Source organism: Cydia pomonella, chromosome 1 (assembly GCF_033807575.1).
Source record: "Cydia pomonella isolate Wapato2018A chromosome 1, ilCydPomo1, whole genome shotgun sequence".
NCBI classification, from domain to species: Eukaryota; Metazoa; Arthropoda; class Insecta; order Lepidoptera; family Tortricidae; genus Cydia; species Cydia pomonella.
Genome location: NC_084703.1, coordinates 28,800,759 through 28,815,966, shown reverse-complemented (window position 1 = coordinate 28,815,966; position 15,208 = coordinate 28,800,759). Strand labels below are relative to the sequence as shown.

The 15,208-nt window shown below is 44.8% G+C and overlaps 1 protein-coding gene across 1 annotated transcript in view; it reads left to right on the top strand.

Moving 5' to 3' along the window:
• Positions 1 to 15,208, top strand: part of LOC133519182 (5-hydroxytryptamine receptor 2A) — a 98,450-nt gene that overhangs the window by 40,522 nt on the left and 42,720 nt on the right. The window contains exon 2 of the mRNA XM_061853149.1: positions 12,961 to 13,488. Coding sequence (XP_061709133.1) covers positions 13,110 to 13,488 — 379 coding nt within the window. The 5' untranslated portion in view covers positions 12,961 to 13,109. The remainder of the gene's footprint in view (positions 1 to 12,960; positions 13,489 to 15,208) is intronic.

Sequence of the window (15,208 nt, the reverse complement as noted above, 5' to 3'; positions counted from 1 at the left end):
AATAGATGAACTACCTATCAGATATGAGCAATGGCGAATTGAAGTATCAAACGACGTAAAGAAGACTTTTTTGTTTTCAAATTTGAAAATGTTTTGTTTGGATTCTGTTCTGAATTTAAAGATATTGGTTACATTTCTTTGTAATATTAGGAGTTTACCTTAATTTGTCAATACATATAGATAGATAATAAAAGAGGCTTGTAAGTGTAAATTAAGAGGAAACGTAGTGGGATACATCATTGTTGGATATTAAACGAGTCGATGATAATGTAAGGTTTGATTGCTACTAGTTATGTCACGAACCAAGGGTAATTCATTGTGGCAAATGAAAATTTACTTCATTTTGTAAGACTAACGTGGATACATCTCTTTGTAGTTGACTGTACCAATCAATCATATTTCAACCGCTTCTGTTTCCTTACCACGAAAAAAAAAAGGATTGCAAAAATATGTTTCATTTAAAAAAAATGGTATTACTACTGCTAGCCTTTCTTTTTAGGTAGGTAGTCCCACATGTGCTCGATTTGATTAAGGTTTGAGCTGAGAGCTGACTAGTCCATAGTGGTGATAACGACCACAGCAAAGTAGGCTCGGGTTGCCCTTGCGGTATGACAGCATTATCTTGCACCAGGATGAACCCTTCGTTATAAAAGCCCCCGTAAAGAACCACGTGTTCCTCCAGGATGTCGGTGATGTACCTTGGCGCCGTCAAATCACCTACGGCCGCCACCGGGGACAAAAACCAGCTCGGTGCGCCCCTCGGAGAAAATGCCAGCCCACACCATAACGGAACTTCCGCCGTAGGCAACTTTTCTCAGCAAATCAGCATTGTGGAAACCCCTCTCCAGGTCTTCGGTAAACTTGTCCTCTTCTATCGCAGCCATTCAAGCACACTCTGGTCTCATCGCAAAACAAAACTGGACTGGAGTGGAGTAGATGGTCCAATTCCAGTGCTCGCGAGCAAATTTCAGACGCGCTCAAGTGTGTCTTGGCAGCAATTTGGGCTCCGTATGAGTAGTAGGCCTTTTTGGGGTCAAATGAACCTCCTTCAACCTTCTTCTGACTGTCCATTCACAGACAGCTAATCCTCGTACCATTCGAAGTTGATGCTGGACAGTAACCCCTGACCAGTATCGATCTCGGAGAGCGGTAGAGACGATAAAACGGTATAACATTATTTCGTTATCACCACCATGGACTAGCCAGCTCAAAAATCATGAAAATTAATGCAATCTGAATATTCCTAACCCGATTTCAGACCTTTTATTTTTTTAAGAAAACATTCTAAAGAAAACTCCGATTTCAAGAAAAGTGTAATGTTATGAAAAATTTTCCTTATAAAAAACTTGGAAACTATGACAGAAAAGTAAATCTATTCAAGGTTTGATTTTAGAGCTAATAAAAACTGCATCTAAAAATTATCAAATATCTTGAGCCATAGCCGTGAATCGAACTAAAAAAGTTGCAGTGAATCGATTTTTTTGCTTGCGAGTGTATTCTCGACCTTGAATAATGTAAATAAAAACTTAGCTTACCCGCCGTAGCCATGTGCAATGAAAGAAAATATAATCTGTATGTAAAATCTGAAACTATGACAGAAAAGTAAATATATTCACGGTTTGATTTTAGAGCAAATAAAAACTGCATCGAAAAATTATCAAATATCTTGAGCCATTCGTATTCGTATTCGTATTCGCGGGCTGGGTTTCCGCAACTCGACGTCGCAATTCGCGCCTATTTTGCGTGATGGTGGGTTGACGGCACTACTCCTGCCAACCCAACTCTACCAGGAAGCCTAGCAGACCCTTGATGTTGCCGACGACTTCTGGGAGAGACCCCGGGGAACCGAGGTATTGTGCCCGGTATTCTGCCACCCCTGGGCATTCAAGAATGACGTGGGCGGCTGTCTCCTCCTCCTCCATGCACGCTCTGCAGAGGGGGCTATCTGTAACACGTAGGGTTAATAGGTGTTTGTTTAGTGGGGCGTGGCCGGTTATGGCCCCAGTCAAAAGCCGGAGCTGTGGCCTCTTCAGCTGTCTCAGCCTCCTCGACAAACCGGGGTCGATTGTCGGGAGGGCCTCCTTCGCCTGCCTGCACGTGCCTAGGTTAGACCAGTACTGTTGGTGTTTTACCTTGGTGTTGCGTCTCAGCATGTTCCGGAGCCAGGCATAAGGCAGAGGTATGATTGGCTCCGGTCCTGCCACCCTCAGTTCCGAGCCACCTCTCGCCAATATGTCGGCTGCATCGTTCCCTCGCGAGTTGCTGCGTCCCTTAATCCACTGCAGAGTTACGCTGGTGGTGGTGCTTACCTCTGATAGAGCCTTGTGGCATTCGTAGATTAGCCCTGAGGTCAAAGTATAACTTTGCAGAGCTTGCAGTACTGACCGACTGTCAGAGAGTATGCGGATGGGGTAGTCCTCTACTTTCCTTGAGACGATTGCGTGTGCTGCCATTATGATGCCCATACATTCCGCCTGGAAGACTGTGTTGTGGGCGCCTAGTGGTGTTGAGATATGTATGTTTAGGTCCTCTGAGAATACTCCCGCGCCAGTGCCTGACCTTGTCTTTGATCCATCCGTGAAGATTCTCAGCTCTCTCGGGTTAAGTCCTTCACGAGGTTCTTCGTGTAACTGTATCTTGTATTTCTTGTCGAAGATGTATTGCCTGGGTATCCTGTCAGTCACCGCTTCTATTAGCGGTTCCTTACCTATCGCCTCGTAGAGGATCTCGGTGTGTGGTACCCTGGGTGGTCTCCAGAGATTCGATTTTTTGAGACGTACCGCCGAAGCTAGCGCTTCCTGTTGTATAAAGAGGTGCAGCGGCGGCAGGCCCAGTAAAGCTTCCAGGGCCGCGGTTGGTGTTGTCCTCATGCAGCCCGTAGTCGCCAAACAGGCCAACCTCTGGAGTCGTTGTAGTTTAGCTTCAACTGTGGATAGTTTGGTGCGTGGCCACCAAACTATTGCACCGTAGCTTATTATTGGTCGTATGACTGCCTGGTAAAGCCATAGAGTGATCTTGGGGGTTAGCCCCCAGGTTCTACCCACCATTCTACGACATTGCCAGAATACGACTGTGGCTTTGTCAATTTTGCCGTTTAAGTGATTACTCCATTTCAATTTGCTGTCAAGTATTACCCCTAAATACTTTACCTCTGCAGATAGTTGGAGTTCAGTGTTGAACAGTTTGGGAAGGCAGAAGTTTCCCAAGTTGCGTTTGTTGGTGAACATAACCAGCTCAGTTTTGTTGGGATTGACTGAGAGTTCGTTGTTAATACACCAGCGCTCCACGATGGCTAGTGCAGAGCGGGTAACATCGCATACCGTACCTGAATGATTGCCGCTCGTCAGTATCACTATATCGTCAGCATAGCCGATTGTGTAATAGTGATTGTTGTTTAGTGTGGTGATCAGGTCATTCACCACCAGGTTCCATAGTAGTGGTGATAGGACTCCTCCTTGGGGGCATCCTTTTGCCACTAATGCTTGTTGTGTTTCGCCCGTCCCGAGTTTGATGGTTCGCTGGCTCAACATGTTGTTTATCCATTCTGTCATAACTGCATTCGCGCCATGTCTTACCAGTGCTGCTGTAATGCTGCTGAACCTGGTCCTGTCGAAAGCCCCTTCTATGTCTATGAAGGTTCCTAAGCACATGGATCTGTTCTTGATCGCCACCTCAATCTTACTTACCACTGCATGAAGTGCCGATTCTGTAGATTTGCCAGGGCTATAGGCATGTTGGTTTGGATGCAAGGGCGCATTAATTAGCACCCTCTCCCTAAGGTACCTGTCACACAACCTCTCTAATGTTTTCAGCATGAAAGAGGTCAGACTGATGGGCCTGAAGGATTTGGGGTCCGAGTAGTCGCTTTTACCTGGTTTCGGTATGAAGATAACCTTGACCTCCCTCCATTGCTTCGGCACGTATCTGTGTGCCAGACAGGCGCGCAGAACGATGGTCAGCTTCAGAGTGAGATGCTTCCCGCCCCATTTAAGAAGCGCAGGGAAGATCCCATCCATACCTGGAGATTTGAAGGAGTCAAAGCTGTTTAGGGCCCACTGCGTGCGCTGCGGGCTGATTACCTCATATGTCTGTAGCCACTCGCCTTCCGTCGGGGTGGTTGTCTCCATCTCGTTCCAACTTACTGGGTGCGATATCACGCAGTCCGGGAAGTGCGTTTGCACTAGGACCCGTTCCGCCTCCTCCGGTGAGTTTGTGAGAGAGTTGTCTGGCTTACGCAGGGATCCTAAGGTTATGGTCGAGTTGGTGGAGAGGACCTTCCTTACCCTGTTGGCCTGCGTGGTGGTCTCGATGTCTGTACAGAATTTGCGCCAAGAGTTTGTGCTTCTGTACCTGAGACGTTTTTTGTACTTGGCCTTGGTGGACTTATAGTTGTCCCAGTCCTCGTCAGCGCCTGTGTTCATAGCTCTGTTCAGTTGCCTCCTCATCTTGCCCCTGAGTCTCTCCAGCTCAGGTCCCCACCAGTTGTTTTTCCCTCTGCTTCTGGTCGGTGGGGTCGATAAGGGGCATGCTTGATGGTAGCAATCCAGAATGGTGCTCGTGAGAATGCTTACCTGTTCCTCTATGCCCGCTGTGCCTTCTATTCTAGGGGGACCCTCCAGCTGTTTCAATGTTGTAGACAATCGCACCGTGTAAAGGTCACGATTCATCTTGCGTGGGTTCCGCCTGGGCACTGCTGCTCGTGTTTCTACCTGAATGTCAAATCGAATCCACCTGTGGTCTGAGCACGATACCTCCTTCGATACATGCCAGCCCGAGATTAGTCTCGATGCTTTTTCGGTTGCTAGGGTCAGGTCAATGATTGTCCTGCTGCGTCTGTTTACAAATGTCGGTTCTGAACCTGTGTTAAGGAGGTTGAGGTTTGTAGTGAATAGGTACTCGACGAGCTTCTTACCTCTCTCGTTACCTGCTTCCATCCCCCATAGGGGGTGATGCGCGTTCGAGTCGGTGGCCACGATGAGCTCGAGCCCTGCCTCTTCGCAGTAGTTGACCAGCCTTGCCATGTCGTGCGGTGGTGGTTCTTCAGCCTCCGGCATATACACAGAGGCTACTACCACCTCCTGCAGGCTGGAGTCTTGCGCCCCGTGCAGTTTTATAGCGCACAGGTCTCTGGAACAGAAGCTCGTTAGAGGTTGCGCATGTATGTTATTGGTTGTGTAGATGCAAGCCCGGGGGTTGTCCGGGCCCGAGTAGACTGTTAGCTTACCTCCTAAGTTGCGGAGTCCGCAGACAGAGCCCCTTCTGACCCACGGCTCCTGGATCAGAATTACGGCTGTTGTGTTGTCCTCCAACCACTTCCGGATCTGCGCCGTCGCCGTTTCGCTGTGGTGGAGGTTGGCTTGGAGGAATTTACCAATGGGCGAAGGGAGTTCCTTCACAAGGATCACCCTCCTCCGCCGACATCGGCTCCTCCTCCTCCTTGTCGATGGCCAACTTCTCTAGCCCCTGCGCGCATTCCCCCTCACTCTCCGAGGAGTCACGAAGAAGTTCTTCTTCGTTCTCCTCGGAGACGGAGGGAGGTTGCGCTGGAGCTTGCGACTCAGGCACCTGGACTTCGTCCATGGGTTCCTGCGTCGCCCCGGAAGTGTCCATGGGCTCGGACGGTGCAGCGGCTTCGCCACTAGTGGCGACAGTGCTAACAGGGGGCGGCTGCTCCCTGAATTTTCCTCGTGCCCCCTCGAACTTCACGTACACCGACCCCAGCATAAAGCCAAGTCGGCGCCCGCGGTCCACCAAGGGTTGCACCACTGTCTCCGGCACGCTGACGACAGCGAACGTTTCCGTTCCCTGCACCTCGCGCCGGTTGAGTAGCCAGCGGTCTATTTCCGCCCACGGGTTCTGGTACCGAAGGGCTCGGCCTACTTCGCCAAAGTCCTTCCAGACGCCCGGGAACAGGATGCCGCATCGTACACGCTTTGGCACCTCGCTGAGGCGCCTGACCACCACCTTCTCCCCCTTATCGAGGGTGATGGTGGCCACGCTGCGCTTGAGCCATGCTAGCGTAGCCTGATCCTCGCACCACAATCTCAAGGAGCCATTAGCCCAGGTAGGCTTGCCCCTGAAGATCGGTCCCGCGGGAAGGCTTTCGGTCGGCTGCTTTGCCTCCTGTGAGAGCAGGGCTAGCAGTTGCCTCTGGACCTCCTCCGACTGTTGCGGGCTCAGGTGTCCCGAGGTGGCAGTGGTCACTGCCATCAGTAGGTCCGCCTTTGCAGCCTCCGCATAGTCGGCATGGGGGGTTTCACCTCGCGGTCCAGTCTTCTGCCTCTTAGGCTCGCCCCTGGGGGATATGGTCTCGTCAAGACGAGCCCTCTTGGCAGACGACCGGGCCCCTTGGTTACTCCCACCCTCGGCCCTGGTTCCTTTCGCCCCTTTCCCCTGGAGGGGGGCGCGGTTTGCTGCTGGTGGGCCAGCTGCTGCCCGCTCCCCATCCTTTCCAGGGGCGCCTTGTTGGGGCTCCGGGGCGGTGTTGTTCAGGGCCGCTTGGGCCCTTCTGTATCTCTGCCGTTGCTTCCTGTTACGCTTGTGCGGCTTAGCCGCGGCTGTAACAGGTGGAGGCGGGGGCACAGGAAGTTCAGCCCGTTTGCCGGGTTTTCGCTTCCGCGCCTTCCTGGACTCGTGTACGGTCCAGCCAGCCTCCAGCTGGGCAGAGATAGGGTCCAACACCACCTGCACCGGTTCAATCACCGGGTCCTGCTCCGTAACAGGGGGTTTTCCCCCTGTTGGAACAGCACCCCTGGATGTCCCCGGTGCTGGAGGTAGGGGCCGGGTACGCTTTTCCGATACGGGGGGTTTCCCTCCCGTTGGAATGGTACCCGTGGATGTCCCCGGTGTTGGTAGTAGGGGCTGGGTGCGCTTTACCTTGGCGGGGGGTTTCCCTCCCTTCGGTATGGCACCCTTGGATGTCCCCGGTGTCGGTAGTGGAGGCGCAGTACTCTGGAGCACCGGGCCTGCTGCTTTGGGCGTCAACGCATCAGGTTTACGTGCCTTCGGTTTCCCGGCGGCTCTCCCACCTGGTGCGGACTGTCCCTTGCATGGCGGTACTGTCGAGACTGCGCCGCCACGGTGTGTGTGTCTTTTGTGTGGTGTGGTGTGTGGCGGAACTGTCGGAACAGCTCCACCATCGTGTGTGTTGTTGCCTGCCAGGGTTGCTTGTGCCTCCCTGTAGGCCCGTGTTAAGGAGGGAGGAACTGTCGAAACAGCTCCTTGACCCTGTGGTGTGGTGTGTTGGGTGGAGGTTCCCGGTACAGCCGAAGCTGCTCCGTCTCCCTCCGGTGTTGGGGTTTGGGATCTTGGTTCATCCATTGTTCCTTTTGCTTGTTTTCACCTCTCGAGCTTCCCACCCTCCATGGAGCCCGCACCTTTGGGGATGTCACTTTGGACACCAGGAATACCCAAGAGGTATAGGTGTGTTGAGTTGGTTCTCCTGCGCGACATCGGGAGCTGCAGACACGTGGCTGGAAGAGACGATCCCATCTCCTCCAGTGGTTCCACGCGCCCTTGCCCCGTCAGCATGGCCGAGCCCCAGGCATCCTCCCAGAGGACGCCCCTCCCCACACCTCGCCTGCGGACCGTACCACCTCGACCGTACGGGACGCGTGTCCATTACCCTGCAGTGGCTAGTTGCAGGGCCACCGTTTCGCCGGAAATTCGGACCAAAAAGGGCATATTGGCCCACAGGGGATAACTAACCCCGACCCCCTGCGGGCCTCGGCCCCTAGGACTCCTGCATCCCCGCTGACGGCGCTCTACTGCGCAGGACAAACGCAGGTAGGTGAGTGTAGTCCGCCTAGGTCACCTACACCCTAAGCGGAACCGGGAGATCCATAAAACATAGCTGCCAATTAGATCGAAACCAAATTGCCAGCCATGTTCTACAGGAAACTCCAGAGTGTGTCATACCCCCTTCGGGTTTTTAGGTCCTCGTGGGTTATGACGTCGCCTTCATACTCGGCTACTGGTGGTCCGGGGCAGATGGAACGTGCGACGCCCGACCGACCACCAGCATTACCAGGGTGTGCGACCCACCCCACAAGTGGGATGGGTTCGTCCATGGCCTGCGGCGGCAGAGCCATAGACGACGGGGACGCGTATGATAGACTTGAGGGAGTAAGCCCGCTGGCTCAGCGCCGCACACCTGAACCCGCGTGACTACTCCCCCCTACACCCCTATCTTGAGCCATAACCGGGATCGAACTTTTTTAAGGTACCGGAAGTACTTTTATCCCGAAAAAGATGGTGAAGTTGATTAGGAATAAATGTTATGAGTTAACACCTATGTCTGAAATCAAATCATAATGGTTATTATTTTAAATACAACATACGGGTCAATTTTATATAGTTCACAGAGAAACTCGTGGTCACAGCAGAAGTATGAATATTTGGGACAGTGTTTGAGTTTGGTCGATAGTTTGTGGTGTCGTGTGGCTTGGGCAGGTATCAGTGTTAGTGATGTGAATGTGGAAGCGTGTTAGATAGGCTTTGTGGTATCCGTGGCCGGTAAGTATTTGAGTGAGTTGGAAGGTGAGTGACATATGCTTCCGAAGTGTTGTTACGTGTGTAAGTGTAGATAAGTGCTGCATTGTGTGGAATCCTGTTGTATTTTAATCAAGATTTTGAGTAAATTTATGATAACACTTTTTCTTCGGTATTATGTTTTCATACAAAATTAGTAAATTAATAGTGATACTATAGTGCTATACTGTAATTATCAATAATTTTTGCCTATGATTGGTCATAAGAACCCTTTTCCCAAATGTAAGGGAGTGAATTTGTGATTTTTATGTAACTCAAATCGTTTGTAACTAGAAAAATAAAACTTGTAGAATAATAATAACGCTTTTGTGATACTTCTATAGACTAATTAAATATAATTTAGAAGTCACTGTACAAAAATTGTTATGTTATAGAGGAAGATGAAAAATCTAATCCGGGAATCTTTTTTTTTCTTCCTCGCGGTGTCCCGGCATTTTTGCCACGGCTCATGGGAGCCTGGGGTCCGCTTGACAACTAATCCCAAGATTTGGCGTAGGCACTAGTTTTTACGAAAGCGACTGCCATCTGACCTTCCAACCCAGAGGGGTAAACTAGGCCTTGTTGGGATTAGTCCGGTTTCCTCACGATGTTTTCCTTCACCGAAAAGCGACTGATCGGCAGGCTCAGCAGCATGCATGTCGGATGTAGAATAGATAACACAAGTGTTAATAATATCAGTTACGCTGATGACATGGCGTTGTTGAGCCCGTCGGTGGCTGGTTTACGTAAATTATTGGAAGTGTGCCAAGAATATGCGGTACAACATGGTTTAAAGTATAATGAAAAGAAAAGCGAGTTTATGGTAATTAAAAGTAGAAATAAGGGTCCGGCGAATGTGCCTCCTATTATGTTAAATGGAACTGGTTTAAACCGTGTTACCCATTTCAAATACCTAGGTCACGTAGTGACAGAGGATTTAAAAGATGACATGCTGCTTACCACCGACCAGGAAAAATACCTCGGTCTTCTTCTTGATAATCGCTTGTCCTGGAAACCCCACGTAGAGAAAATACAATCTAAAGTTACTTCACTCACTGGTGCTTTGCGAAGTATTGCCCACTGTCTCCCACGAAATGTTTGTTATACCATATATAATTCTCTGGTGAAGCCACATATAGATTACCTAATAGAAGTATAGGGCTCGGCCTGTAAGACTAACTTACGTGCGCTTCAGATATCCCAAAAAAAATTGATTAAAATGTTATTTAAGTACCATCACAGGACTCCAACAGGAAAAATATATAAAGAAACAAAAATATTAAACATATCACAGACATACGTATATTACACATGTATTTTAGTAAGAAAACTAATAAATAAGGACGTACATAGTCATATTACGTTTACGAAACGAGTGCAGGTGCAAAAAAGGATTACACGTCAGGCAAATAATTTATTACTTCGGCCCCCAAGAACTAACTACGGCAAAAAAAGTATTGTTTATGAAGGGGCACAGCTGTATTAAAGACGCTAAATCCCTGAAAATATTCAAAAAGGCACTTAAACAATATATTCTTAAGACTTACCTTGATTTTTAATTTATAATTTGTAAAAATCTAAAAATAAATATACTTATCTAACACTAAAAACTTTTAACTTTGCAAAATAAAACACAATAATATAATATAACAATAATAAATGTGTATAAATAATATTATGTTTATATAAAACTAAAATGTTAATGTACTTTAAATATGTAATTAACTTACCGTACTTAACCGGCGGTTAACCACTAGGTACAGATCTTGTTTAACCGAACCTGTTATAATACAACTTAGTAGAAGCGCATGCGTATTTTCGTTGTTTATATCTACCCACTTTTGTTTGAATATGTAGTAGTATAGTTTACATAGTTGTATATTTAGTTTAAAATTGGCCTTGAAAGTTGCATAATTACCCTCTCCTTTGTGTTATGTTAAGTTGAAATATGTATTTCTCAGTAAGTGATTATTTGTAATCTTTTGAGAAATAAACATCTTAAACCTAAAAAAAACATGGACATGGAGAGGGAGAGGAGGGCATTATCCGTCCGTGGCGGTATGTTGGCGCACAGTTTCGCTAAGTGTAGCATGGAGGTCAAAATTACTTTATTCCGTGCGTATTGCCAATGTTTTTATACCAGTGGCCTGTGGGCTAATTTTAAGCAGAAATCCTTTGACTCTCTAAGGGTCCAGTATAACAACGTTTTCAGGGCCCTGTTGAGGCTTCCGCGATACTGTAGTGCTTCTGGCATGTTTGCGGACGCACATGTAGATGATTTTTATGCTATTATGCGAAAAAAGAATGCATCAGTGGTACACCGTATACGCGGGAGCACCAACGGGATCCTGAAAATGATAGCCGAGCGGTTAGATTCCGGTATTTTGGGACGATTTATCGAATTGCATGTTCACAAACGTGCAGTTCGGTAAATCGGCCAAGATAACCAGCAATCTAAAGTTACCTAATTTAATTTATGTAATTTATTGTGCGGAAGGTAACATAACATAGGTTGTAAGTTGATACTAACAAATATGGACTGTATTAATTATCTGAGAATAAATGATTTTTATTCTTATTTATTTATTTATTAAATATCAAATGATATCATCATTATGAAATTTTAATTAAAAAATATATATTTTGTTAGGTAACCTTGTAGTTTTATTTTAATCCTAAGATGTGAATTTCTTTTAACGATTTCTCAAAAGTGCAATTTTAACATGTGTAGGTTTGATGTTTTTTTTTTGAGTATGGGACTTAGGGTCATTATTCTTTTTGTATTAGATAGCTCATTTAACGTAGATTTAGGATCTATACTTAACTCAATACCTGCCATAAGGACCCTCTAGGCATTGACGGCCACATATTCACAACGGCAATATTGTTTCTTGGTACAACTGCTAACCGCTCTCCTCTTGACGGCGCGAAATAGAGTGGCGCTCGTGCATAATTGATGTTTGAGCGTTATCGATAAAAATTATCTGGATATAGTGTGTATGAAAGTAAATATTTTTCAAGTAAAATTTTATTATTATTTTGTTCGCACCTGATGTAGTAGTATACATATTAATTTTAATTAAAAATCGAGCAGGGATGTCAAAGAAAAAACTGTTTTAATTACAATTATATATTACATTGTAGTTTATAACTGTAATTATACTTTAGTCAGGTTCTTAGCAACGATTCGAATAACTGCACTAGGTATAATCAAATATGTTCATGCTTGCCAAATTATAATTTAACATAATTTGCTTTCGCTGTTCTACATAGCTCAATGACATATTCGGATATTCGGATTCTGACGACGACATATGCTATAATAAAATAGGTTCATTCAAAATAAAATTGTAACTTTTTTATAATGTCACCCTGATTGTTACTCCATTTTGTGAAGTACAATCAAGGCGAGTGCTCGCGTCTAACGATAATCCCAAAGTAAACAATTTAAACAAACAGTAAATGAAATCGTTACTAAAATTTGATTAATATATATATATTACATTTTGATTAGTATAAAACAAGCTTTTGAATCATCGACTAAATATAAGTTTCTCCTTACTCGCACCTGAAAAATCTTAGCTCGCAAATAAGGTAAAATATTAAAAAGAATATAAATTAAATCAATGGCAATTTTTACTTAAAACAACACATTTTAATGTCAAAACAATAAGGTAATGTTTAGAACATATAAAATATCGATAGCTGGTGTAACTTTATTGACTTGTCCCTCTCTAGTGTCGCCGCTCTCGTCTCTTACTCTGCGCGGTTTGTCCAATCTCAGCGCGCGAGTCGGTTGTCTGGCCACGCCACGCCCTCAATGATGTGGTGGGGAACAGTGGAGACAACGAGACTCATTGAAATTATGCTTCGTTATAAATCTCCTTACTTCTTATATCTATGTTATTTAGCTTGCGGAAAAAAATACACAACTTAATATGAGCTGTAAGTAATCGACTAATGCCAGCCAGCGTATTTCGGATCGGCTTGACTCCTTGGCGCTGCATAGAGATGTAGCCTCGCTCTGCATTTTCTATCGCATGTATTACGGGGAGTGCTCCGAGGAATTGTTCGGATTAATCCCTGCCGCTTCTTTTCGCCATCGCCCTACGCGAAAACATTTCCATCCTCACCACTTAGATTGTTGGCAGTCATCAACTGTGCGTTTCTCCAGGAACTTTCTTCCTCGCACAGCTAAACTTTGGAATGTACTGTCATCAGCCGTAAAAGTGCATGGATACTTTATCAATGAAACATTTATAATTTCGCCGCTTACTGTACATGTAATGCGACCCGTATTAAACATATTAGCTTTCGGTTACTGAGCACCTGAATGAAGGTCGTGTTTTAATTTATCGCCACTCGTTGCTATTCCTACTTTCCGCAATTTTATCAAAATGTATATGAAAAAATATTTTTTTTTGTCTACAGGTGGCGGTACCAGGTTGTAATCAAGAATTCTTTCAAAATGAGTCATTTACAGTCCATGTACTACATTTATGAAATAAGGTGAAAACATTGAATAGTAAATATGAGCGCCGATTCCTAAATAAATACTATATTGGCATAGATCATCAGTCATGACTGATCTGCAGATTTTTCAAGAGTTTACCTCCCCAACAAGATACTCTATTACCGAGCTATCTGATGGAACGTTGTACTATTCCTTCAACGACAGCGTACTTACGACTCTAGATTACGACGAAAAGGAGTTAACTGACAGAGAAAACCACAACGGGTGGTTTGCTTCCATGGACCTATGGAAAATTAATATTTGGGCCATACTTGCATCAATCCTGGTAGTCTGCACGGCAGGTGGAAATATCCTTGTCTGCATGGCGATATACCTAGAAAGGAGACTTCAAAATGTCACTAACTACTTCTTGATGTCACTGGCTATAACAGACTGCATGGTGGCGGTACTTGTGATGCCTTTAGGAATATTGTCACTAGTAAAAGGTGCGTATAACTAACAACGATCTACTATCAACTATGCTTAGATACTGTAGCAATAGAAACATTCAAAATAGTAACATCACAACAACGCGCCCTGCTTTGTTCCTTTTAGACTAAGTTATATTATATTACTCGAACTTGTTTTCTTTCGCAGCTATTATTTCTCTGCTTGGTACGTATAAGTTGAAACATAGTTACGATAGTGATTTATGTAAGATTTTTTGTTTTAGTCTCATTTAGATATCTCAGACATCAGAATCTGCTGAAACGCAAGCAATACGCTCGTCTGTAGGAATAAGCAGAGTCCCGTATTGTATAAGGTGGCCAGTAATTGGAGGGTGACCAGTAATAGACGGTTTACCCTATTCACCTGTGCTAATAAATTAGTATAAAGTAGTATTGTTGTAGCCTTTTAGATACAAAGTACACAAAAGTGCCAGGATTGCATCATCCCTATTTGATTGTAAAAAGCAAACCAGTGACAAGAAATTTTATATACCTACCTTATTTCAAGTTTTCGTGCATATATGCATTATATATATTTGAAATGAATTTTTCGTCCCTAATTAATCCAAAATGATATCAAATTTGATCTGATAGCAATTAGCAACAGATAGGTAGAAATAGAGGCATATTGGACCGCCGAAGTCGGCTTTTTCCCTCCCTTTTTGAGGGGTATCCAGGAGTTCATCTCGTAGCTAGTACGTCAGCTCAGCTTTGTATGATCCATGGAATAATAGTGCTAAACGTTATCGCCTGAGACCAAAGTGCATGCGTTCTCACTTCACCTACTTCGCCTACTAAGAGGTAAATTGCGACTTATCGATAACTTTTCACATCACGAGATTATCGACATGCAATACCGACTATTGCCCATCACTTTTCTGTTGTGTACGTATTTAGAAACTTGAACCCGCCTCTAAATTTAATGTGATCACAAAAATCGAGGTTTCGTACTCGACTATTTCCTCCTCCAAAACTTAACCAATCCTAACGAAATTTGAAAATCAAAATGATAATGACATTATCTATGTCGGACTGTTTAGGTTTTAAATTTATACCTCTAATTAATTTTGATCCTACGAAATACGATGCGCAAACGTGGAGTCACGGGACAGGCTTAGCCTAGTGTGACCCACGAAATTTATGTAAAAGTATCTGACTGATTTAAAAAAATAAAATTTTACTTTACTTAAGTATATTGTAATTTTCCGATCAAAATAAGTTTCAATAGTCTCTGGATAAACAGATACGAGTATTAGAGCAGTCAGCCGTAATAAGACGTAGAATGATACCTGTACAGCTTTATTCACCTTTATTTAATCCTTAAGTCAACATTGACATAGGTAACAGTCCAACCTGCAATATCCATCCTAAAAGGGTCATCAGATAAAGGATTTTGGGGATGTGAATTTTAGGGTCGCGATAATGCTTGCCTTGAGTAGATTAGATCCATCCCTCTGCGTAAACGGTTTCCAATACGATTTTTATTTTATTTCATATGATAACACAATAATTTCGACTGTAGAATAATATAATTCACTGTACGCTCTATTGAAATGAGAGCCATTTCAAGGAAAAATAACTGAGGTAGGTAGTAAGTACTTGGGTTTATACAAAGAACCACCACAAACATTTCATGTAAAGTGTTGCCAAAACTAATCAGAAGTTATTATATTAACTAAAGTTATCAGATCTCGTAGTCACCATAAAGACAACATTT